The sequence below is a fragment of the Aspergillus undulatus genome (assembly GCF_047715775.1).
Source record: "Aspergillus undulatus strain CBS 261.88 unplaced genomic scaffold BDV17scaffold_33, whole genome shotgun sequence".
Classification (NCBI taxonomy): Eukaryota; Fungi; Ascomycota; class Eurotiomycetes; order Eurotiales; family Aspergillaceae; genus Aspergillus; species Aspergillus undulatus.
The window spans coordinates 155,230-174,784 of record NW_027396637.1 but is presented as its reverse complement, the minus strand read 5'-3'; the positions used below and the strand labels follow the sequence as shown (position 1 = coordinate 174,784).

Below are 19,555 nucleotides of genomic sequence, written 5' to 3'. Positions count from 1 at the left end.
CTGTTGCACCCTGTATCTACTCATACTTAAATCTAATAGTGTACTATACCGTGTGTCATGACCATGATCAGTGAGATCAGTGATCCCCGAAGAACGCATTTCACATTAGCTATTACACTATCACAATTAACCAAGGATAGGATACAGTCTAAAAAACAAAGACCATCTTGTCTACTCAACTAAACCCTCAACCTCAACATCCCGCTCAAAACCATACCAAACAGCATCCCAAACATCAACCCCATCCAGCAGCGCCAACGCCATCCCCCCCACCTGATGAGACTCAATATGGCAATGCAAAACGCCCGCAAACTTCCCCTGGACAAAATATCTCAGCGCCATCCAAGCGCCCTCACTCTTCGTCGAGTCAAAGAAATTAGTCACAAACGTATCCCTCAGCGCCGCCTGTCCATTACCATAATCAACAAATGACTCTGGCTGCTCTATCTCCGCCTGCGATACATTATCCCACGTGAACTTCCCCACCCCCTGCCCGATTATGTACGCGCGGTTACCGTGCTTGTGGATTGGATGGGGCGGGTGGATGGGGTCGTGCTCGTTGCCGACGATCTCGAGGATTATATCTACCCATGTGCCGTTTTGGGTTGTGAGCGCGTAGGCGGGGGAGATTATGTCTAGTGGGTCTTTTTCGAAGAGGAGGGGTGTCGAGGATGTTATCTCGGGGACGTAGAGGGCTTCGTGGCCTAGGGACCACGAGTAACTGTTGTTGACGCGGGTCATGCCCGTGCGCAGGGTCGTTGACACCTCACTTGATGGCGGCGGCGGAGGGACATCAAAGGCCGGTAGATTCTCCGTGAAGAGCAGATGGCGGACATCTGCGGAGGTGTTTTGCCCGCCGTAAGTCATATACCCCTGTGTATGCGGCCCCATCGCAGCCTGCGGCGTATCGACATTGTCCAAATTCTGATTCGCATACCGCAAGATCCCAAACGCACTAATAACCTGGTCACCGCCGTTAACCGCAACGCGAATGGTATAGTCGCCCGGCGTCTGATCGAGCTTGATCATTCCGGCGTACCGAGCGCCCGAGTATATCGCGACCATCTCGACCTGCTGCGGCTCGACGAGCTGTCCGTCGACTTCGTACACCCACATGGGATGGTTGTCGATCGAGACCGTGAGGCCCTTTTGCGGCGCGCCGTCGATGAAGTTTATGCTTGCCCAGCAGTTTTCGAGCGGGTTCACGGTTACGAGTGCCGTTGGGCCTGTTGAGGGCGTGCAGTTCCAGCCCACAGGGCCTGGGACCGCGGAGAGGTTCCAGTTGCCGTAGTCGCCTTGAACGTTGTAGAGGTCTGGTTGGAGGCAGCTATTTCATCTAAGTATGTGATTCGCGTTTTGTGGTTCGGGAGTAAGAACTACTCACCCCTTCTCGGTTAGATGTGATCCCTCGAGGACAGCAGAAATTCCGGGATCGGATACCGATTCGAGGTACTCAAACCCGGGACAGTAGACTGAGCCTTGGCCGTTGATGAGGAGGTTATCTATGCAGCTAGTGGTTGTTTAGTCGATCAATATCAAAGGTGAAGCAAACGAATGATGCACATACAAGATGTTGTACCCAGATTCAATCTCGACGTTATGATACTCCTCCGATGTCAGGTATGTCCAATCCGTGACAAGGACCAGCTTTGGGTCATCCTCTGCGGCCTGGATTTGCGCCAGCTCTTCTTGATCTTCTGTGATGATCGAGTACGGTCGCGGAGCATCTGGTTTTCGGCTGTCATTGTGCTTCAGTTGAAGGGCCACCCTCACTGTAATAAAGAGACGTACCGGATATACATCGCTCCCACCTGCCCATCCTGCAAAAGGCCCTTGTAGTGTGAATGGTACCAGTATGTCCCAGCAGGGTACGCTCTAAAGCGGTAATCATAGTGCTCCCCCGGTTGAATTGGTACCTGCGATAGTCCGGGGACACCGTCCGACCAGGGTGTTTCCCGCATCCTAAAGCAGGACGAGTCAGTAAGCGCTGAACTGCCACTTTCGTCGACGATAATGATGATACGCACTCAATACCATGCCAATGCATCGTCGTGTTGAAAGGGGTATTGTTGATGACAATAACCTAGCCAATTATTCCATTAGTTCAGCCGCTCAAATGCCATCTAGGTAGGGCTAAGGTCGCGCCGCACCTCAACATCATCATCCTCGTCCCAGAGCAGATCTGGACCCGGATACTCCCCATTCGTGTAAATCATGTCGCGTCGCTCGCCGCCATTCGGGGCTCCAGACTCCCATGTTAGCTCAAGAACTTCGAAGACGCGTTTGGCGTGTGAGAGGCCGATGTTCAGGGCCAGCAAGGGGCCGAGGACGGTAGGGAGGTACATAGCTGAAGCCTTAGAAGACCAGCGGCGTGATTGAGTTTGAGATCGCGAATCATGGCATTTATTTTGGTGGTTATGTGTTTTCTTATACGATTCCTGCTGGCATTCCTAAACGTTTGCGGCGGAATGTGGCTAACGCGACTGGGGAACGGCTCGGCCAGGGGCAAAAGGTACCTACGTAGCGAGGTACGTGGCTCATAAACGGTGCGAAGTTCCTTACGTACTATACAACTCGTGGGTCTTGGAGCCGGATCTTTTTGCCCTTGGTATCTTGGTATGCAGAGCAGAGGCTTGTGAAAGGGGTCCATGCATAGCACATAGAGCAAGCGTGGGCGATTAATTCTCAACACCTTCTAATTATTAGAGTCGGGTGGATGATCATCCTCCACCACATAGTCACTGGAAATATCGTAAGGCGTTTCCTCAATCCATTCTCCCAGTTCTTCTAAGCCCAGAACATCATGAAGGTACCGTACCGCTATTGGGAGCTGTGTGTTTAGACGACCAAAGTAAAACATCGGCGCATTGGTAGGGTCGTCCGCCACCAACCTGGCTCGCTCGGGCGACTGCAGCATCCAATCGAGTAGCCATGGTCCAAAGGCGCCATCCAAAGCAATCGCCCACTGCGTGATTTCCGAGTCGTCGGAAGGAACAGACTCGGCACTCGTACGCAGGAGGAGCTGGAAGAGGCTAGGGTCATCTCGTGCCACGCGGACAGCGGTACGGAAATGGTCTGGGGGCAGCGTGTACGGGAGAGACGGACCCCTATCCTCATACCGAAAAGTGTACTCGTCGAGCTTCAGAAGAGTGGTAAGAGCTTTAGCATTGTGCTCTATCAAGGCCGTGTGGATACCCTGCTGAAGAGCTTCGCGGGAGAAATTCAATTCTCTCATCATCTTCAGAAAAGTGGGATGATCCAATCCACCGGCAACGCGAAGATATTCAAGGCCGCGAGTGTGGGCTTCGCTGAACCCTTCGGTCGCTCCGCGAAGGAATTTATCAGGGATATAGAGAAGACCAAGCACTGGGAGACTGCGCTTTGATGACCATGGAAGATGAGACAATTCGGGTGTTTGTCTGAGGATGTCCAAGGCTACCAAAGGTACAATCGATAATATCCACCGAGCACCGTCTTCCTCTGGGCATTCAAAATCACAGGGGCCTCCACTTTGAGCAAGAAACTGGAGAAGTCTGTCTTTCTGCTTAGCAGACATATTGACCGCCCATCGAAGCCAACAACTCCAGATATTTAAGCGCATCAGATCCGGAAGCTGGGACTGCAAACGCTCGATAGTGCACCATCGGCAGTTGAATATGGAAATTTGAAGAGATCTTCGCTCATCCCCTGATAGCGGAAAATACTCCAACGGTCTAAGCAGCCGCGAGGTCGCCGTATTTGCAGCTTTCCTGGCAGCGACTTTCTTCTTGAGCTTGTCTACTTTGGCGACAGCTTCTGGGGTCGATTTCGCATCCAATTCTGGAATATCTGAATCCGTCGGCCATTGGTACCCCACAACTGCTTCTAGATCGTTATCCCAGAGGGCCAGCAACAATAGAGCGCGATAAATCCGCTCGCTGGAAACAGCTGTAGCTATTGAGCGTGAGCATCGCGGCAAGTTGACATTGAGGGAGTACAGAAAAATCTTCTCGATCAATTCCACTGGCAGAGACTCCAGCCTAGATAGCTTCTTTCGAGGCCTGGGCGCAGACAGTTTGGCGACAAGGAGACGAGCCCGCTTGTTCCTGCCAGCCTGAGAGCTGGCCCGTTTGGCTTCAGGGGGCAACATTGGCCTTCCACCCTTTGGACCCGATGGAATGGGTTTTGGGGCGCCATCATTGGGCGTCTTCCTGCGGCCGCGGGTTCTGATAGGAGTGGGCATGTCGAGACTCGTCTGGGCTTTCGGAAGTCAACACGCAACTTGGAGCAACCGTTAAGAGTACTGGGTCCTGGAGACTGTCATGTGACCTTTAGCTCGCAGCCCAGCCCCGCAGCCCAGCCTTACATCGCACTAGCCTCTTCTGGCTAGATCAAATGATGCCAGGCTCCATGACGTCACGCATATCAAATTGCGAACACCATCAAGACGGAATGTTATCAAGTAAATGTGCCGAAGATCAGCGCAATCAAGGGCGCTTGAGTGGCAAGATTAACTCATACCCGGCGCGGCACTGATGGCCATGTCATATTGGAGGGGTTCCACTAGGCCCTGCATGATTCGGTCAGAGGCCCTCAGGGCCAGACTGAAGTCGTCGTTATGACGCTATCGAGACAGACGTTTTCAGGTTCAGGGCTAGATGGGTTCACTCAACGCTCTCGTCCTTCCCTCCCATTGCTCCTGCAGTTGCGTGACCAACCACGTGCAGCCTACATCGTCACTTCTTTCTTAGCGCTTGTCTATCACTCTGCTTCATCCACGTCATCGAGAATTTTGAGGCCTTGTCTATATATATTCCCGTCGAGTCACTAGGTATATATATCTCGATAGCAGCAACTACAATGCTTCCATACAACGAATCTACACAAGCCACTGCATCTTCCAGTTACTCGAACAATAACAACAACTCTACGAACAACTCTCAATTCTCCTCTTCGAGCTCCAAACCTCTGAAACAATAACCAACCAAGAAATAAACCACTAACACCACATAACCACCAAAATGGGTGCCGTCTTCTCTTGCGTATGTCAACCTCAACGTACCCTTCCATCTCCTTAGAATCTCATCTAACCATGCCACAGATCAGGGACCTCTTCCGTTCCATCGGCGCATGCATCATGGGCGTCGTCAACGCCATCGCTAGCGGAATCAAGATCGTCATCAACGGTATCGTCTCCGTCCTCGGCGTCATCGTCTCTGCCCTTACCTGCGGTTACTGTGGACGACGGAGGAGGACTACAACACGTGCTCGTCATAGGTCGCGGCCAGTTTATTAGGCCCGTCAAACCGTAGATGGTCTAGTATGTTGGTCGGTGTGATACGAGTTATGACTTGATGCCTTCCTTCCTTTGTCCGCGATTTTCTTTGTTCCTTGTCTTCATGCTTAGCACAGTACCCCATTTGTTTTTGTTTTGCGCTGGAAGCGCAACCAATGCATGGTTTTATGGAGGATAGGGGACGTTGGATGATACCTTTGTACATTATGATATCCTTTTTGTTCTCTGAATTGAAGAAAACGTTTCAGTTCAACCTATTGATGGACCTTTTATAGAATTATCTTGAATTTGTAGAATGTTCGTGTTGCTGGCACAGACCACCATTTAAGATTGACGCTCATATATATAAATTAGGGCTGCTGACCATCTTGCTGTTTGATCTTCACTGGATCAATCTTTCTGGACTATGCTGTATTTCTTATACGCTTTTAGCTCGGCACCTTATGACCTTACGTCTGCTGAGTTATCAATGATGACAAAATTGTCTCCTGCCGCTGAATCTTTACTCCTACATGAACCGGCGGGATAAGGTGGCCCTGTCTTCGAAGTTCCTTCCGATAAAGGTGGACCCAGTTTGGAGCGCAGACAAGCCTAGGCCTGGTCCATGTGGGCAATTTGTTGAAATCGTCCGAGTGAATGGCTAGCTGCGAATAATGTCTACACTGCCCGAGCAGAAGCGAAGTTTACTGATTGTTGGGTCGTGCTACAGTGGCCAACGACGCTGCTGGTACATACCAAGGTTGACATGGGCGCAAGGGCTTCAATGATGAGCATCCACTGGGCAAGTTGAGGGACTGAAGGTCTTAAGTCGAAAGAGCTGGAGCGATGGGCCATCGGTGCTCAACGGTTGCGGGTGAGAATAGGTCTAGAACGTCACCCGGGAACTGAACAAACCGAGCCATGTCGATGGTCATGCAAAGTGTTGAAGACACCCCCCCACCAATCCCAGGTAGCGCGAGACGATGAAGATCCAGCCATGTCCCTGCCCAAATACTCTAAGCCAGCGGTTGGCCCATACTGCAACCCGCCCTTATCCCGATGCCAGCGCAATGCTTGCCCTCAAAGTTAGAAGAAATAGAAAGGTATGAAGGAAGAAAATCAGGATGCGATTCTGTCCCGTGTATTCCTGGATCTCTAGCAAACAGAAAGTAAAAGTCCGAGTCCGAATGGCTCCATATTGTCGACCTTCATGAATTCATGATTATAGCAATTCATGGCGCCGCAATTCCCATTGGTATCCGTATCCGTAAATTCGAACCACAACCCGAAATCGTCCTTCGTTCTTCCCTTTTTTAATGTTTGCCCCCACACATCGTCGTTGTCACGTTCATTGCGTTTACCGGAGACGGCGGGCCTCACGTTCGGATTCGAGCAGGCAGAGGATGTCGTCGACGCGGACTGGAGAGGGTCTGTGTTAGTATGCCTTGTTCCTTTTGATACTCGTGTTGTCCCTCGTTGGCGAGTCGCGGTTTTCAAATTGTAGACGTACCGGGTCCCTTGACGTTACGGATGATAGAACGGGTCTGGTCATCCATGAACTCGACGCGCACCTGGGTGACACCACCGCGAGAACCTGTTATCAAGAAATCCATCAGCCTCCATCCATATAATATCACACACAACCGATAGCCCCCAGCCCAGCGGCGCCCCATGAAGACGAGCATAGATCCATTATTCATCCATCAGAGAGCACCAGCCAGCCCTGGGTTCCATCTTCCATCCATTGTATATATCGCGAGTGCTCGGAGTTCAAGTTGAAATTGCATACCGGTACGGCCAAGGACACGGGTCACCTTCACCAGTTTAGTGGGAGTCTTGGAAGCATCCATTTTGACAGGTAGGAAATCCGGGAGAGCTGGATTTGACTGCTGAAATTGAACGAGGGAGGCGGGTGACGAGGTGAGGATGCGATCGGATGGTCGTTGATTCCCGCTACGGCCGGCGTCGAATGTGCAAAATTGATTTTTAGTGCGTCGGGGCAGGGTTTGAGGGGCGGAACCCTCGGGAAAGTTTTGGCCTATCAGGAGGGTGGATTTTGAGTGCCTGAGGCAAGAATATATGCCGCGGACGGAGATGGCCTTCCGCAGCATCTATATCTGCAGAAAGTCAAGTATTCAGCGACTGGCATTGATGAAACTGGATTCTGGTTCTTGAGACTTGCTGTTATTTTCTTCTGCCCGGGATACTTGCTCTCCCGCTATACGACCTAATAGCACTTTCTCTTTCCATTTATCCAGGCCTGCTATACTCATGGACATCTTTTAAGTATAGACTGATCTAGATCTGTCAATGATTTTTAATTTTTTTTCATGATATAGGAAGTGGTACGAGTAAAAAAAGATCACCATATTATCAAGGAGGATTCCGTCAACATTACATGGCCCAGTGCTCAATCGAAAGCAGGATACCGACAACCAGTGATGGGGGTGAGTCTTGAACCAGAACTACCTTAACTTCTCGACAGAAGCAGGTATCAAGCTGTGCCACGAATGATGTAGAGAGGTTCTGAGAACAGTTGTGTCCATTGATTACTTACATCTTAAGAGGAATAGTAGCCCGATCCGTCAGACAGTTGCAAGTTATCGACAACTTCGCCCACATCGATTTGGATGCTCATAGACTAGGATATGTTTACAGTACGAGCAGATCTTCAAAATGACTCTAAATTGAACAGGTTCTATACACAACCCGTCAACCGGATCACACTGCCAGGTAGAGAGCTAAATACGCGTAACTGGAAGAAAACGCTTGTCGTGTGATGACATTGGTTGAGGGATAAGGGTAAATAAATGATACAAGGGATGCCAGTTTAAACAACAGACATGTCGCCGAAGCGCTCCTGCAGAAGGTGTTAGTAAACAGCGAATAAGAAGACAAAGTATAAGCAATCCACTTGTCGAGACTAACCTTGTATCCGGCGGGCATCCATCGGCCCTTGGAGACAAGGGCGGCGGTCTTCTCGTCGATCTCGGGCTGAGCAGCAGCGACCTCGTCCTAAAGTGTAAAAGTCAACAAACCAAGCTCAAATTTCCAACCAAAGCGCCTCGTATAAGGATAACATACAACAGTGAGCTCATCGAAGGGACGAGCAGTCTCGATGTTCTCAAGGGTCTTCTCGAGGTTGCGGAGCTCGGCCTCGACCTTGCCCTTGGTCTGCTCAGCGCTCTGGACAGCCTGGGCCTCGAAGGCATCGATGGCCTTCAGCTGGCGGGAAACATCGTAGGTAGCGGGCTTGAAGTTCTTGAAGTGGTTCTCGATCTCGTCGACGATAGCCTGGTTCTTCAGGATGCTGCGGTAGCGGGCGAAGTCGACGGTCTGGGGCTGCTCGGAGAGTAGCTGGACCTTGCGGCGGGCTTCGTCGTTACGCTTCTTGAAAGCCTGAAGGGAGGCAGCGGTCTGGCCGCGGAGGCCGAGGGAGCTGGTCGTCTTGACCCAGTCGATCTTGAGAGCGGCGCTACGCTGTAAGCCAGGCGGTTAGCGAGTCCAATTCGAGCCTGCAATCAGCGGAACTGAATGCAAGAGTCCATAGGCAACGTACGGCAGCCATTTTGAGCGGTGGGGTGGAGAGGGGATGGTAGAAGGAGACGTTTGACGTGCAAAGCTGGTTGTTCCGGGATGAGGGTCGATTCGGCAAGGTTTGGAATGGGGATGTAAATCACGTGACCATATATTCCCGTCTTCCGGGTTAACGCGAAGACCATAAAGAAACAGATACGCGATAATTGATTCGACTTTTCACTGAACTGAATGGCCAAATAAAGTGTGGAAACGGATTTTGAAATGGAATCCAAGTTAGCAAAAGTTATTGTTCGTTGATTTGCTTTTAGACTAAATGATTTACACTATCAAGCCGAGAGGATATCCGAGGGATATCAACCTGATCTCAAACCCCAGAGTTCAATCGGCTAAAGGCGCTAACGCATTCAGCTACTGACAGCATACATTATGCGGGGTTAGCTCATATGCTGAGAGCCATGATCGAGTTGACGATATCGTTGTCGTTCTCCCGCAGAGCCTTGACGGCCTTCTTGCGGGAAACGTTGGCCTGTGCCATGACAAGGTCAATGTCCTTGGGCTCAAGACCAGTCTCGTCAACCTCCTCGCCATCATCCTCCTCCTCTTCCTTCTTGGCTTCCGTCTCGGGGGCCTTGCCCTTGCCCTTGTCGTCGCCGTGGTCGTGGCCGGCGTGGTCACCACCAGCAGCCTCAGCAGCAGCGAGCTGCTGAGCAGCGGAAGCCTGAGCCTGAGAGTTCAGGTCCTCGATCTTGGCCTCACCGAAGATGCTGTTCCAATATGTCAGTCGCTGATATCTCGGCCTCCATAGCTCGCGAGGTTCATGGCACGTACATCCAGGTGTTGCTGGAGGGGGACTTGTAGACGTCGGGCTGGTTGACGACGAAGAGGATCTGGCTGTAATGTTAGCTTCCAATTCCTGATATCGCACGAGTTCTCTTCATCGAGCATCGATAGTCATTGCGAGCGGAGTGCGGGGAAGTTGATGCGTACGTTCTTGGGGCGGCGGAGAGTGACACGGGTGATGCCAGGGACGTGCTTCAGGCCGAGCTTGCCAATGGCCTTGCGAGCCTTCTTCTCGTTGCGAGAGTGGATGGTGACAGCAGCACCACCGGGGATGGTGGGCTCCTCACCGGCCTCGGACTCAGAAGAGTCGCCGGCATCCTCAACCTGGGTCTTGGGGACCTCGTCATCAGGGAGCTCTTCGATACGGGGATCAGCCATTGTGTGAGATAGGTAAGCCTAGATGGGCTGCAGGAATAACAGTTAGCGAGCGATTCGTGACGTTTGGCGGCGTGATGCTCGATTTTGGGTCTTCAATTGTCCGGGTTCGGTCGCGAAATGCCACAACCGCCGGGAATTTTGCCAACTCCAATTGAAAAATCCATTTTCGCAGCCGCACAATTCATTTGACCTACCTGCGAGAAGGAAAGAGGTCTGTTGTAGGTGATGGTGGGTTTTTGGCCTTGGAACGGTTGGGAAGACGCAGAGCTGTGTGATGCCGAAAATCGTTAGCGAGCTGATTGGATTCCGGACCCTCGCCCTGGAAGCATGGAGAAGCCGACGCAACCCATCATTACACCATACAATCTACAGAGTACAAACGGTCGCAAATACGTTAAAATAGTTTGATTGTCAAGGATAATAATATTTTTGGTCGATGGATTGACTGCATCAAAACCATATGTTTAGGCGGAGTTTTTTTTATCGCCCGCGTAGAGAAATCCAGTATCCAGTAGATGCCAGGACGTCATGACATGACATTACGAGGACATGCTTTGTGTCAGGATATCAAGTATTCTTAAGTCATTTTTGTGCTGCCAATGATAATGCATACAGCGAATTTGCTGAAATTAAACCCTCAGCAATGTGAAACCGTCCCAGATACCCCTTCACTCTATGCACCGAGCCATTAACCATCTATGCCTTAGGAGCAGCCGCCCTGATCTTAGCGTGAGTCTTCTGGACCTCGAAGCGAGCCTGTATTTATCGTATATTAGCATCAGATGTCATGTATCAGCCTAGCGCTTCCACCGCAAACTGCGCACAACTCATTCTCCCCAATCAAATGCGATATCCAACGTACCTGCTTTCGGAGGCGGAGGACCTTGAAGCGCTCGAAGTCGGTCAGGTTCTTCCGTCGGTTGTTGGTGTCGGCCTTCTTGGCGATAGAGCTCTTAGCCCACTTGCCGTCAATCTCGTTCGCAGCCCAGAGCTTCTTCACGGGACCGGTACCGGCGGCACGGGGGAGCTTGGGGATAACGAAGTGGGTGAGGGTGGCGTGGGAGAGAGGGAGGACGTGGCGGGGGACAATCTTCTCCTCCTCGGTGGAGGGACCGTCGACCAGGACCTATGCATCGGCGCTCAAGTCAATACCATATTTCTCCATTAAAACCATCCTTCACGTGGTCGCGACGCATATTTCATTTCCGGGTTCCCAAAGACGTACACGCTTGTGGTCGACAATCTCGACGATGGTGGCCAGCTTGCCGATGAAGGGCCCGCGGCGGATCAGCACCACACGGCCAACTTCAACGAGCTTCCATTGAGCGAGCTTGACATCGATATCGGCCATGGCGAAGGCTTCCTGTAAGGTGAAAAAAACGGCACTTCTCAGTTGACAGATTCCACGGCAGCGACAGGGCGCATAGAGACTCACGGTCGACAGTTCCGGGGAGACGGTGGTGGAAATTTGTTGTCGAAAGTCGGGGTTGTCGAAGTCGTCCAAAACGCACAAGTTCACACTCGACCTGCCGGAATCGCGAATTTCGGTGTTGCCCACAGACTCGCTTACCAGCCAGTAGCAGCCCACAGAGCCTTCGGTGCGTGTGGCCTAGGGCTGCCGCCTGGAGAGGCTTAGCGGCGGATATCGGAACATCAAGTTCTTCCGGACCACCACTTAACTTGATCGTCGCTTGTTTTTCTTCTCCAAACCATTCTGCAGCTCTCTGTAAAAGAGCTTTCAGCTGCCTGCGCAACTTCCAGAGTGTGATGTAGCTCTACAATTCGAGGCATACCACATACCAACAAAGTACTAACCTCAGCAGCCGCCTCGCCCCCTGATTCTAACTGGTATGCCAACTCCAAAAACCCTTCACTCACCCTCACATGATGCGGTAATTTGCGATTGACCCAGTGTCTGTGAAGCTCTCGCCGGAGTTTCTATACAGCACTGACGCATGATATTCATTTCTTACATATTCTGATAATTTGCCAATTCACTTTGCTACTCATCCAGCATGGTTGACATCCGTTGCTGACTTGCCAAAGACCTGAAGCAGATTTTCATCAAAACACCTTTTTCGGGAGAAAACCACGTCTTATACCAGCATATCACGGTACGTTCATCGCGGCTTGCACTCTTCCCCCTGCCCTCCCCCGTTCCAATGATTACAACCTATCATGCCTAGATAGTAATTGATGCCACGGCAATGATATTTACCTTATCACCAAGATCTCTGAGGAACATTTTGCATTTTGCACTTGATTTCTGTCAATCGTCCTCTTCTTTGAATGCCAACTGACTTGAAATTCAATAGGGATTGCTTTTCTGAAAATAGCTTACCAAAACAATGAAGTCTGTTGACATGTGTGCTTCTGATACCGAGTAATATTTAGTAGTATTTTGAGCGCGAGCGCCATGGAACCAGTTGTAACAGCGTAAAACTTGTCTAGAGTCTCGACTTTGTCTTGGGTGTACTATGGAGAGCTTATAGGTCAGGATATGTCGCGTGAGCTATGTAGCTAGATTTACACAATGCGCAGGGCCTACAGGGTCTAGTAGAACCATGCTAGGCATATAAAGTATATTTATCTAAACGTATACAAAACAGAAGCCAACCACCAACAGCCGAAGAAATTCTACAATATGGTTCGAATCGCTTTTCATCAAGTCCGTGTATATCATTATGTGAAGCCCGGGGTGAGCAGCGTCTACGCCTATGACGAAGCGCCGTTGCCCAAGGCAGAGGCACTGCCCGATGGACCCTCACGGCTCAGAACCCACATGAAGATGAACTGGATGACGTAGGAGTAGATGAACAGGAACTGGGTGCGGCGGTTGCGCTGGGAGCGAGCCACGGTGTGCATTGAGCCGGTGCGGACGTCGCCTGCTGAGTCGGGGAGGAGGACATATTTCAGGGAGCGGAGCTTTGAGTCGAGTTAGTATTTGTTTCATGCGCTCAAAGGACGGCCAGCTTACCAGGAAGAAAGCGTTTGCTGCGAAGGTGTAGATGAATGCTACCCAGCCAACCCAGCTACCTGTGCCTTTTCCGGGCGTCAAGATCTCGGAGGCAACTAGTGTGATGATAATACCGACGAACTTATAACCGGAATAAGCCATCAGATCGACCAACTGGGAGTCGTTGTTGATGCTGAGGATATACATGGCTAGCTTCAGGCAGATGATCTCGAACACGATGACTGCGATTGCCGTTGTCGTAGTGGCTCCAAGGAGCTCTGGATGGAAGTTCCCGCGGAACCCTGCCAACATTGCCGACAGAAGGATGTATGTGACAAGTGCCATCACAGGGATGTACATGTCGGGAGAATTGAGATCATCTCGCGGGGGCAGGAACAGGGTTGAGTACTGTTGCTGCGATATCTGACCATCCGGGCCAGTCGCAGCAGTCGTAAGCCGTGTTTGCTGGCGAGACCAGGGCTTGTGTCGCCAAGGGAAGAGCACAAGACCCAACTTGTTGATCACGTAGGAATTTGAGACGTTGAAGTAGTGCTTCAAGGCGGGTATGGATACGTATCGGTTGAACTAATTCCGACGTCAATTAGTTTAAGAAATGAGAAGTGACTCAACCCTGGAAGATATCTCACGTTCTGCTCCATATATTCTTGTCCAGCTGCCATCGCAGTCTTGCCCATATGGAACCCCATCTGCGCCGTGGGGTCATTGATGAAACCCCCAAATCCAGGGGCATAGGTCCCGCTGCCACCCTGCGCTGGAGCCGGTTGGTAAGGGTTGCCATAGGCCGAGGACTGTAACTGCTGAGATGTCGGTGGAGGGGGAGAGCGCATCATGGGTACGGTAGAGACATGCTGAGGCACCGGGTGGTGAAGCGGAGGTGAGTGAGCTGGAGGCGGCGCGAAAGACTGGCGATACATGACGGCGGATTAGGAAAATCGATCAAAAGGCTGAAACTTGACTTCTCTCAGACGAGACTGAGAGCGCGGATCAAGGTGGTACAAGAGCTAGAATGGTGGCGGTGGGAAGGTGTTTTATACGTGGCTACAGGAGTCCGGAGAAGTGGTCTCTGGCATTAATTTCTCGCCCGCCGAAGCTGACCTTGCTTGATCTTCGCCGCCCGCACAGATTCCCCACTCCGCAAGTTCACCTCGCAACGACAACATATAAAGCGGTTTTTGTTTCACGATGCTCGAAGCGTTTGAGATTCTGAGTACATCGGGGGTGGTCCTGTGGTCCAAGTCCTACGCACCAGTCGGTTCCCATGTCGTCAACAGTTTGATCAACGATGTCTTCATCGAAGAGAAGGCTCAGCTCCAGAGCACCACGAACAGTGTCTCCCCGATCTTTAAGAAAGAGAAATATACTCTGAAGTGGAGGAGGTCGAAAGACTTCAACTTGATATTCGTGGTATGTCCGCTCTATGGCGCAGCGCATGGTCTCGGCGCATTGCTTATATTGTCGTCCGCAGGCCGTCTACCAGTCACTCCTACATCTCGGTTGGATCGATAAACTTTTAGACAACATCTCGACTATTTTCATCGATCTTTACAAGAATCAGCTGAAGAGCGAGCGTGTTAGAATCGTCGACTATCAGTTTGATAAGTACTTTGACCAGCAAGTACGGGAACTTGAGGACAACGCCACCGCTGGCTTCGTCTCCGAAGCGCCTGCAGTCGATGCGGAAGCAAGAAAAGATCCGCTGGTCTCTGCTGATAATGGCGGCCCACCACCCCCGCCCTTACCTGGGCTCCTGAAAGGTATGCTGTCCATGTGCTTACTGCCGAAATCTCGTGCTAACGGTTCAAAAGCGCAGCCTCAAGCTGCGCTCAGCGCGGCGACCTCTGATGAAGGTTCGCCGCCACAAACTCCAAATATCTCCAGAATACCCTCGCCCGCAAACCATATACTCACCGGTAAAGCCGGTCCCGGCGGACGAGTTTCGCGCCGCGCGCGCAAAGCTGCAAACGCAAGCGCCAATGCCTCGTCTGGCGACGAGAAGGGTCGTAAACCAAAGACACCCAAAAGTGGAAAGAAGTTACGGGTGTGGGACGCTGATGGGCTTGCGGATGAGGACGATGGAACAGTCCTTGATTATTCCGCGCCTGCTGGGGAAGAAGATGCATCCGCACCGGCAGTGGAAGCTGTGGAGCAAGCCTCTTGGGGCCGCCGGACTGGCAAAGGCCAGTTCGTATTGAAAGACTTGGGAGATGAAGTTCACTCGATCCTTGAAAATGCAGACAACGAGAAAGCCAAGACATCAGCCCCTTCCGGCTTTCTTGGTACTGGATTCAGCGCCGTCGGTGGTCTGCTACGGAATATTGTCGGTGGTAAAGTTCTGACAGACGCCGATTTGGAGAAGCCTTTGAAGGCAATGGAGGATCATCTACTGCAAAAGAACGTTGCGCGCGAGGCGGCTGTCCGTCTGTGCGATGGTGTCAAGCAAGAGCTGGTTGGAAAGAAGACAGGCAACTTTCAAAGCGTCGATGCTGCTTTGAAGTCGGCAATGGAATCTTCTCTCCGCAAAATCCTTACTCCTACTTCGTCACTCGACCTGCTTCACGAGATCAACACCGTTACGAGCAAGAACAAACAAACTACGTTCAGGCCGTACGTGATCTCGATTGTCGGCGTCAATGGTGTCGGCAAGTCGACAAACCTCGGCAAAATCTGTTACTTCTTGTTACAGAATAACTACCGCGTTCTGATCGCTGCTTGCGATACATTCAGATCTGGAGCCGTTGAGCAGCTTCGCGTCCATGCGCGAAACTTGAAAGAGCTCAGCTCTCGTGAAAATGTTGGCGAGGTGGAGCTGTACGAGAAAGGCTACGGCAAAGACGCTGCAAATGTAGCGAAAGATGCTGTGGAATATGGCGGCGCCAACGGCTTCGACGTTGTTTTGATCGATACCGCCGGCCGCCGTCACAATGACCAACGTCTCATGTCTTCGCTGGAAAAGTTCGCCAAGTTTGCGCAGCCGAACAAGATCTTCATGGTCGGCGAAGCTCTTGTCGGCACGGACAGTGTGATGCAGGCTCGCAACTTCGACTCAGCATTTGGTACCGGAAGAAATCTGGACGGGTTCATTATCAGCAAGTGCGACACAGTCGGCGATATGGTTGGGACACTGGTTAACATGGTGCATGCGACCGGCATCCCCATTGTTTTCTTAGGTGTCGGCCAGCATTATGGTGATCTGAGAGGGCTCAGTGTGCCTTGGGCTGTTAATCTGCTGATGAAGTGATCTATGGCAGTTTATTGGTTGTTTGGCCAATAAGTTGGGTCTTTGTATCTTGATCAATGCTTAGTTAATTGCAAACAAAGCGATCCGTGATTAGCTAGGAATGATATCCAGGCTGCTCATCTTTAGCCACTCAACTTTTGGCTATAACAATAGCTGTAATATCCTTGCTCTGGGTTCTGCTCAACGCGCAAATTTGAGTCAAAAAAAAAAAAAAAGAAATCTCATACAACCTTCTTATTACTACTTCAGTCCCCTGACACCGGAACTTGCTTGAAACAATGACATCATCCGGGGTTCTTTTGTCCTGAGTCAATGCACTCTTGAGCCTCACTGCACACCAAGCTACAGCAACCTTGCCTCGAAAGCCCAGTGACTTTTTCTCATCTATCTTTTTTCTTGCCCGTCTTTTTTAAGCCGTCAAGCCCGGCGAGGCGGTTCACGTGATAACTTCTAGAGTGCTTACATCATCGGCAGCCTCATTTTTGTAGAGGAGTTCGCCAACCAGCTCGCGTGCCTCCGCTCCTCCCACGCTCCCTTTTACCGGCCATCATTCCCTTTGCAACGCTCTACAACTCTCTTTAAGACGATATGACTATGAGGGTCTGACGGCCACTTTGCAATCACCCATTGGTAACCCCACTCTCGTTTGACCTATCTTGACATCGGTCAGCCCCCGCAAATTAACGGCGCTCTTCCTTACGCCTACAGTTGAGAATCCAGGTCGCAACCATCGAATTTTACGCATAAGCCGCTTATATTCTTACACATTCAGATCTATAATGAAGACGCCGGACCGGGAGCCAATCCCGAGGCGTCGCTCATCAACCCTCCACTACCACACCTTCGACACACCCCCGCCAAAGTCCCGCGGGAGACCCAACTCCGGCCAGTCGGCCTCGTCAGGCGAAGATTCGCGGCAGCACCAGCATGATCATCACAGCGAGTCGGCACCGGAGTCTCCTTTGCCCAAGAAGCAGATGGTCGTGTTGGCAATGATCGCGCTTTGCGAGCAGACGGCCTTCAACTCGATCAGCCCCTACCTCCCCGATATGACGTCGTCGTTTCCCGAGGCAAAACCTGATATGGTTGGTGTGTACGTGGGAATGATTGGGACCGCATTCGCGGTGGCGCAACTTGTCACGAACTATTTCTGGGGCTGGTTATCGGACCGCGTAGGGCGGAGGCCGGTTATACTGCTGGGCACGATCCTTACGGCAGTGTGCTTCGTTGCGTTTGGGCTCTGCAAGACCTTGTACCAGGCCATTGCGGTGCAGGCGTTGATGGGTGTTGTTAATGGCAACCAAGGTTTGGTGTCTACCTGCCTTGGTGAAATCACGGACAAGAGCAATCAGTCGAAGGCTTTCACCTATCTACCGGTTCTCTATGGCATTGGCGGCATTACCGGGCCTCTGCTTGGTGGACTGCTTGTTATTCGGCAGAATCCATTCAACAAGGCAGAGCCGAATCCGTTCCCATACCTTGCGCCGAATCTGCTATCCGCCGGGATTCTTGTGGTCGACTTCATCATCTCCACGATCTTCCTCGAAGAGAGTCTAGAAGACGCAGATACGCTACCCAAGTTTGGCAGGAAAATCCGAGACCTCTTCGCGTGGATATGGGAGGTTACCAGCTTCGGGAAGCGTCCTCGGAGCGTACGACCAGGCGACCATCTTCCCTACCGACTGATTCGCGAACACACAGATGAGCACGACAGCGATCTCGACTCCGCATCTGAAGTGTCCGCAAACCATCACGGCCATGAATCTCTATCCCGTAGCGAACTCCTCAACCGAGACACCGTTCTTCTCCTCCTCACTTACGCCATATTCGCCCTCTGCAACATTGCCTTCAACGCACTCTTTCCCATCTTCTCCCAAGCACCACCACCCATCGGACGCGCGCTCACCCCCTCCGAAATCGGTCTCGCTCAGGGTTTCTCCGGCGTAGTGACCATCATTTTCCAAATCTGCATCTTCGGCCGGTTGCGCAACAAGATGGGCAACCGGTGGTCCTACCGCGCCGGCCTATTCGGCTTCGTCGTCTCCTTCATCCTCATGCCATTCATCGGGTACAAGGGCGACGACGAAAACAAAAAGGGCATATCGGGCAAGACAGCTTTCCTAGCCATCGAGCTCTGTTTCGTCCTGCTAGTCAAGACTGTAGCTGCCGTTGGCGGGTTAACTAGCGCACTATTGCTGGTAAGCAGCCCTCGCTTCTCACTTATCCAAATATTATAACGAGAAATCTAACTTGAATAGATAACAAACTCCGCTCCCGACCACGCCGTCCTCGGCGCGCTCAACGGCCTAGCCCAGACCCTTTCCGCCGCCGGCCGCGCCATAGGCCCCTTCCTCTCTGGAAGTCTCTTCTCGCTCTCTTCGCGCGTCCAGCCAAAGGGTGAAACCTTAACCTTTGGCGTCTTCGCCGCGGTCTCGCTTGTCGGATTCTTCCTTAGCTTCGGGATTCGGGGACGGGAACTTGAGGCTGAGGGGTGGGATAGTAGTGGGGATGACGACGAGGGGAGTGTTAAGCCTGATGAGGAGGAGTCATGAGGGACTGTACTTCATTTGTTTCCTTATTGATTTCAATAACTCAACTTACGAAGTTACGAGACGTGTTGTCGCGATTACTACTATTTATTGTATAATATTCGATCAAAAAGAAGCAAGCAAGCATAGATAGAGCCCGGCGTGACTGGGGCAAGATGGATGGCTCTTCGGCTCGGTTTCATCTTTCTCTTTTTTTTCCTTTCCTTCTTTTGTAACTACTAATGTTCTCTGTGCTTGGAGCGTATATAGCAGCTTAGCAGCTGGAGGTGAGCGCAGCGAGTCTTATGATAGCATAGCATAGCATAGCACAATATTGACAGACGGGTATTATCGCATCGGTAAATTCACATCTAAGCAGATAAAAGGCGATGTTTCCTGTCCATCAACTTCAAGAACTTATCGACCGAAAAGTCGGTCAAGTCCGGCTCAGTTTACTGTATCTTCGTAGAGTGATATCCGTATCCTTACAGGCAGCTATAGACTATGAGCTAGTAGTAATAGATAGACTGTAAATCCTCCGAGGATTGCAGTCCAAGCCGGTTTCGACAATAACGACGGCCTTCCAAGGTTGCGTTTGCCTCGTAAATGGACGCGAATCTAAGGTGGCTATGGTTCCCGATCAATGCCATAGGCAAGGTTTATCGAATTATAGAAGAAATAAAAAAAAGCGCGAAGGTCTCTAGACATCAAGGAAGGTTAAGGTTCATCCCATCATTCGCCTGCTGGTTCTTCGAGTCTTCTAGTCCACAACGCTGATTATGACTCCCCACTTGCAATAA

At 51.3% G+C, this 19,555-nt stretch overlaps 10 protein-coding genes across 10 annotated transcripts; 3 read left to right on the top strand and 7 right to left on the bottom strand.

The window, feature by feature from the left end:
- Positions 1-74: 74 nt before the first annotated feature.
- Positions 75-2,520, bottom strand: BDV17DRAFT_124511 (multicopper oxidase). Its single transcript, XM_073754057.1, has 6 exons — positions 2,151-2,520; positions 2,028-2,083; positions 1,792-1,962; positions 1,568-1,738; positions 1,385-1,510; positions 75-1,327 (listed from the first exon to the last, which is right to left on the bottom strand). Exons 1-6 carry the CDS (start codon positions 2,343-2,345, stop codon positions 172-174), a joined length of 1,875 nt encoding a protein of 624 aa, XP_073614351.1. The 5' UTR covers positions 2,346-2,520; the 3' UTR covers positions 75-171.
- BDV17DRAFT_124508 (uncharacterized protein) lies at positions 2,372-4,339 on the bottom strand. The gene has a single exon (XM_073754056.1). The coding sequence runs from the start codon at positions 4,220-4,222 to the stop codon at positions 2,696-2,698; it is 1,527 nt and encodes a 508-aa protein (XP_073614350.1). The 5' UTR covers positions 4,223-4,339; the 3' UTR covers positions 2,372-2,695.
- Positions 4,340-4,460: 121 nt separating this feature from the next.
- On the top strand, positions 4,461-5,528 carry BDV17DRAFT_266424 (uncharacterized protein). The gene has a single exon (XM_073758281.1). The coding sequence runs from the start codon at positions 5,024-5,026 to the stop codon at positions 5,273-5,275; it is 252 nt and encodes an 83-aa protein (XP_073614349.1). The 5' UTR covers positions 4,461-5,023; the 3' UTR covers positions 5,276-5,528.
- Positions 5,529-6,307: 779 nt separating this feature from the next.
- Positions 6,308-7,386, bottom strand: BDV17DRAFT_266422 (40S ribosomal protein eS28). The gene is made up of 3 exons (XM_073758280.1): positions 7,044-7,386; positions 6,765-6,848; positions 6,308-6,673 (listed from the first exon to the last, which is right to left on the bottom strand). The coding sequence occupies exons 1-3, from the start codon at positions 7,363-7,365 to the stop codon at positions 6,612-6,614; spliced, it is 468 nt and encodes a 155-aa protein (XP_073614348.1). The 5' UTR covers positions 7,366-7,386; the 3' UTR covers positions 6,308-6,611.
- Positions 7,387-7,460: 74 nt separating this feature from the next.
- On the bottom strand, positions 7,461-8,879 carry BDV17DRAFT_266418 (F1F0 ATP synthase subunit d). The gene is made up of 4 exons (XM_073758279.1): positions 8,814-8,879; positions 8,339-8,734; positions 8,183-8,269; positions 7,461-8,114 (listed from the first exon to the last, which is right to left on the bottom strand). The coding sequence occupies exons 1-4, from the start codon at positions 8,820-8,822 to the stop codon at positions 8,085-8,087; spliced, it is 522 nt and encodes a 173-aa protein (XP_073614347.1). The 5' UTR covers positions 8,823-8,879; the 3' UTR covers positions 7,461-8,084.
- Positions 8,880-9,067: 188 nt separating this feature from the next.
- Positions 9,068-10,284, bottom strand: BDV17DRAFT_266414 (nascent polypeptide-associated complex subunit alpha). Its single transcript, XM_073758278.1, has 4 exons — positions 10,207-10,284; positions 9,782-10,039; positions 9,623-9,681; positions 9,068-9,558 (listed from the first exon to the last, which is right to left on the bottom strand). Exons 2-4 carry the CDS (start codon positions 10,010-10,012, stop codon positions 9,234-9,236), a joined length of 615 nt encoding a protein of 204 aa, XP_073614346.1. The 5' UTR covers positions 10,013-10,039; positions 10,207-10,284; the 3' UTR covers positions 9,068-9,233.
- A 131-nt stretch (positions 10,285-10,415) lies between these two features.
- On the bottom strand, positions 10,416-11,543 carry BDV17DRAFT_266412 (60S ribosomal protein eL14). Its single transcript, XM_073758277.1, has 3 exons — positions 11,238-11,543; positions 10,875-11,138; positions 10,416-10,768 (listed from the first exon to the last, which is right to left on the bottom strand). Exons 1-3 carry the CDS (start codon positions 11,361-11,363, stop codon positions 10,709-10,711), a joined length of 450 nt encoding a protein of 149 aa, XP_073614345.1. The 5' UTR covers positions 11,364-11,543; the 3' UTR covers positions 10,416-10,708.
- Positions 11,544-12,256: 713 nt separating this feature from the next.
- On the bottom strand, positions 12,257-14,034 carry BDV17DRAFT_124430 (protein transporter YIF1). Its single transcript, XM_073754055.1, has 3 exons — positions 13,616-14,034; positions 12,990-13,553; positions 12,257-12,937 (listed from the first exon to the last, which is right to left on the bottom strand). The coding sequence occupies exons 1-3, from the start codon at positions 13,901-13,903 to the stop codon at positions 12,728-12,730; spliced, it is 1,062 nt and encodes a 353-aa protein (XP_073614344.1). The 5' UTR covers positions 13,904-14,034; the 3' UTR covers positions 12,257-12,727.
- Positions 14,035-14,077: 43 nt separating this feature from the next.
- Positions 14,078-16,617, top strand: BDV17DRAFT_124402 (signal recognition particle receptor subunit alpha). The gene is made up of 3 exons (XM_073754053.1): positions 14,078-14,393; positions 14,455-14,743; positions 14,795-16,617. Exons 1-3 carry the CDS (start codon positions 14,172-14,174, stop codon positions 16,225-16,227), a joined length of 1,944 nt encoding a protein of 647 aa, XP_073614343.1. The 5' UTR covers positions 14,078-14,171; the 3' UTR covers positions 16,228-16,617.
- BDV17DRAFT_124403 (MFS transporter) lies at positions 16,618-18,887 on the top strand. The gene is made up of 2 exons (XM_073754054.1): positions 16,618-18,425; positions 18,486-18,887. Exons 1-2 carry the CDS (start codon positions 17,007-17,009, stop codon positions 18,777-18,779), a joined length of 1,713 nt encoding a protein of 570 aa, XP_073614342.1. The 5' UTR covers positions 16,618-17,006; the 3' UTR covers positions 18,780-18,887.
- Positions 18,888-19,555: the final 668 nt, after the last annotated feature.

Coding starts and splice junctions, on each gene's coding strand:
- BDV17DRAFT_124511 (XM_073754057.1), bottom strand. CDS start 2,345: ATGTACCTCCCTACCGTCCTCGGCCCCTTGCTGGCCCTGAACATCGGC. Junction 1,963..2,027: donor ATGCATTGGCATGGTATTGA/GTGCGTATCATC, acceptor GTCCTGCTTTAG/GATGCGGGAAACACCCTGGT. Junction 1,328..1,384: donor TCACATCTAACCGAGAAGGG/GTGAGTAGTTCT, acceptor TAGATGAAATAG/CTGCCTCCAACCAGACCTCT.
- BDV17DRAFT_124508 (XM_073754056.1), bottom strand. CDS start 4,222: ATGCCCACTCCTATCAGAACCCGCGGCCGCAGGAAGACGCCCAATGAT.
- BDV17DRAFT_266424 (XM_073758281.1), top strand. CDS start 5,024: ATGTCAACCTCAACGTACCCTTCCATCTCCTTAGAATCTCATCTAACC.
- BDV17DRAFT_266422 (XM_073758280.1), bottom strand. CDS start 7,365: ATGCTGCGGAAGGCCATCTCCGTCCGCGGCATATATTCTTGCCTCAGG. Junction 6,849..7,043: donor CCGTGTCCTTGGCCGTACCG/GTATGCAATTTC, acceptor TCTTGATAACAG/GTTCTCGCGGTGGTGTCACC. Junction 6,674..6,764: donor CCGTAACGTCAAGGGACCCG/GTACGTCTACAA, acceptor GACCCTCTCCAG/TCCGCGTCGACGACATCCTC.
- BDV17DRAFT_266418 (XM_073758279.1), bottom strand. Junction 8,270..8,338: donor CCTTCGATGAGCTCACTGTT/GTATGTTATCCT, acceptor TTTACACTTTAG/GACGAGGTCGCTGCTGCTCA. Junction 8,115..8,182: donor GGATGCCCGCCGGATACAAG/GTTAGTCTCGAC, acceptor CACCTTCTGCAG/GAGCGCTTCGGCGACATGTC.
- BDV17DRAFT_266414 (XM_073758278.1), bottom strand. CDS start 10,012: ATGGCTGATCCCCGTATCGAAGAGCTCCCTGATGACGAGGTCCCCAAG. Junction 9,682..9,781: donor CTCTCCGCCGCCCCAAGAAC/GTACGCATCAAC, acceptor CATTACAGCCAG/ATCCTCTTCGTCGTCAACCA. Junction 9,559..9,622: donor CCCTCCAGCAACACCTGGAT/GTACGTGCCATG, acceptor ATATTGGAACAG/CATCTTCGGTGAGGCCAAGA.
- BDV17DRAFT_266412 (XM_073758277.1), bottom strand. CDS start 11,363: ATGGCCGATATCGATGTCAAGCTCGCTCAATGGAAGCTCGTTGAAGTT. Junction 11,139..11,237: donor AGATTGTCGACCACAAGCGT/GTACGTCTTTGG, acceptor GCCGATGCATAG/GTCCTGGTCGACGGTCCCTC. Junction 10,769..10,874: donor TCCTCCGCCTCCGAAAGCAG/GTACGTTGGATA, acceptor CGATAAATACAG/GCTCGCTTCGAGGTCCAGAA.
- BDV17DRAFT_124430 (XM_073754055.1), bottom strand. CDS start 13,903: ATGTATCGCCAGTCTTTCGCGCCGCCTCCAGCTCACTCACCTCCGCTT. Junction 13,554..13,615: donor AAGAATATATGGAGCAGAAC/GTGAGATATCTT, acceptor CGTCGGAATTAG/TTCAACCGATACGTATCCAT. Junction 12,938..12,989: donor CAGCAAACGCTTTCTTCCTG/GTAAGCTGGCCG, acceptor CTCGACTCAAAG/CTCCGCTCCCTGAAATATGT.
- BDV17DRAFT_124402 (XM_073754053.1), top strand. CDS start 14,172: ATGCTCGAAGCGTTTGAGATTCTGAGTACATCGGGGGTGGTCCTGTGG. Junction 14,394..14,454: donor ACTTCAACTTGATATTCGTG/GTATGTCCGCTC, acceptor TGTCGTCCGCAG/GCCGTCTACCAGTCACTCCT. Junction 14,744..14,794: donor CTTACCTGGGCTCCTGAAAG/GTATGCTGTCCA, acceptor ACGGTTCAAAAG/CGCAGCCTCAAGCTGCGCTC.
- BDV17DRAFT_124403 (XM_073754054.1), top strand. CDS start 17,007: ATGAAGACGCCGGACCGGGAGCCAATCCCGAGGCGTCGCTCATCAACC. Junction 18,426..18,485: donor TAACTAGCGCACTATTGCTG/GTAAGCAGCCCT, acceptor TAACTTGAATAG/ATAACAAACTCCGCTCCCGA.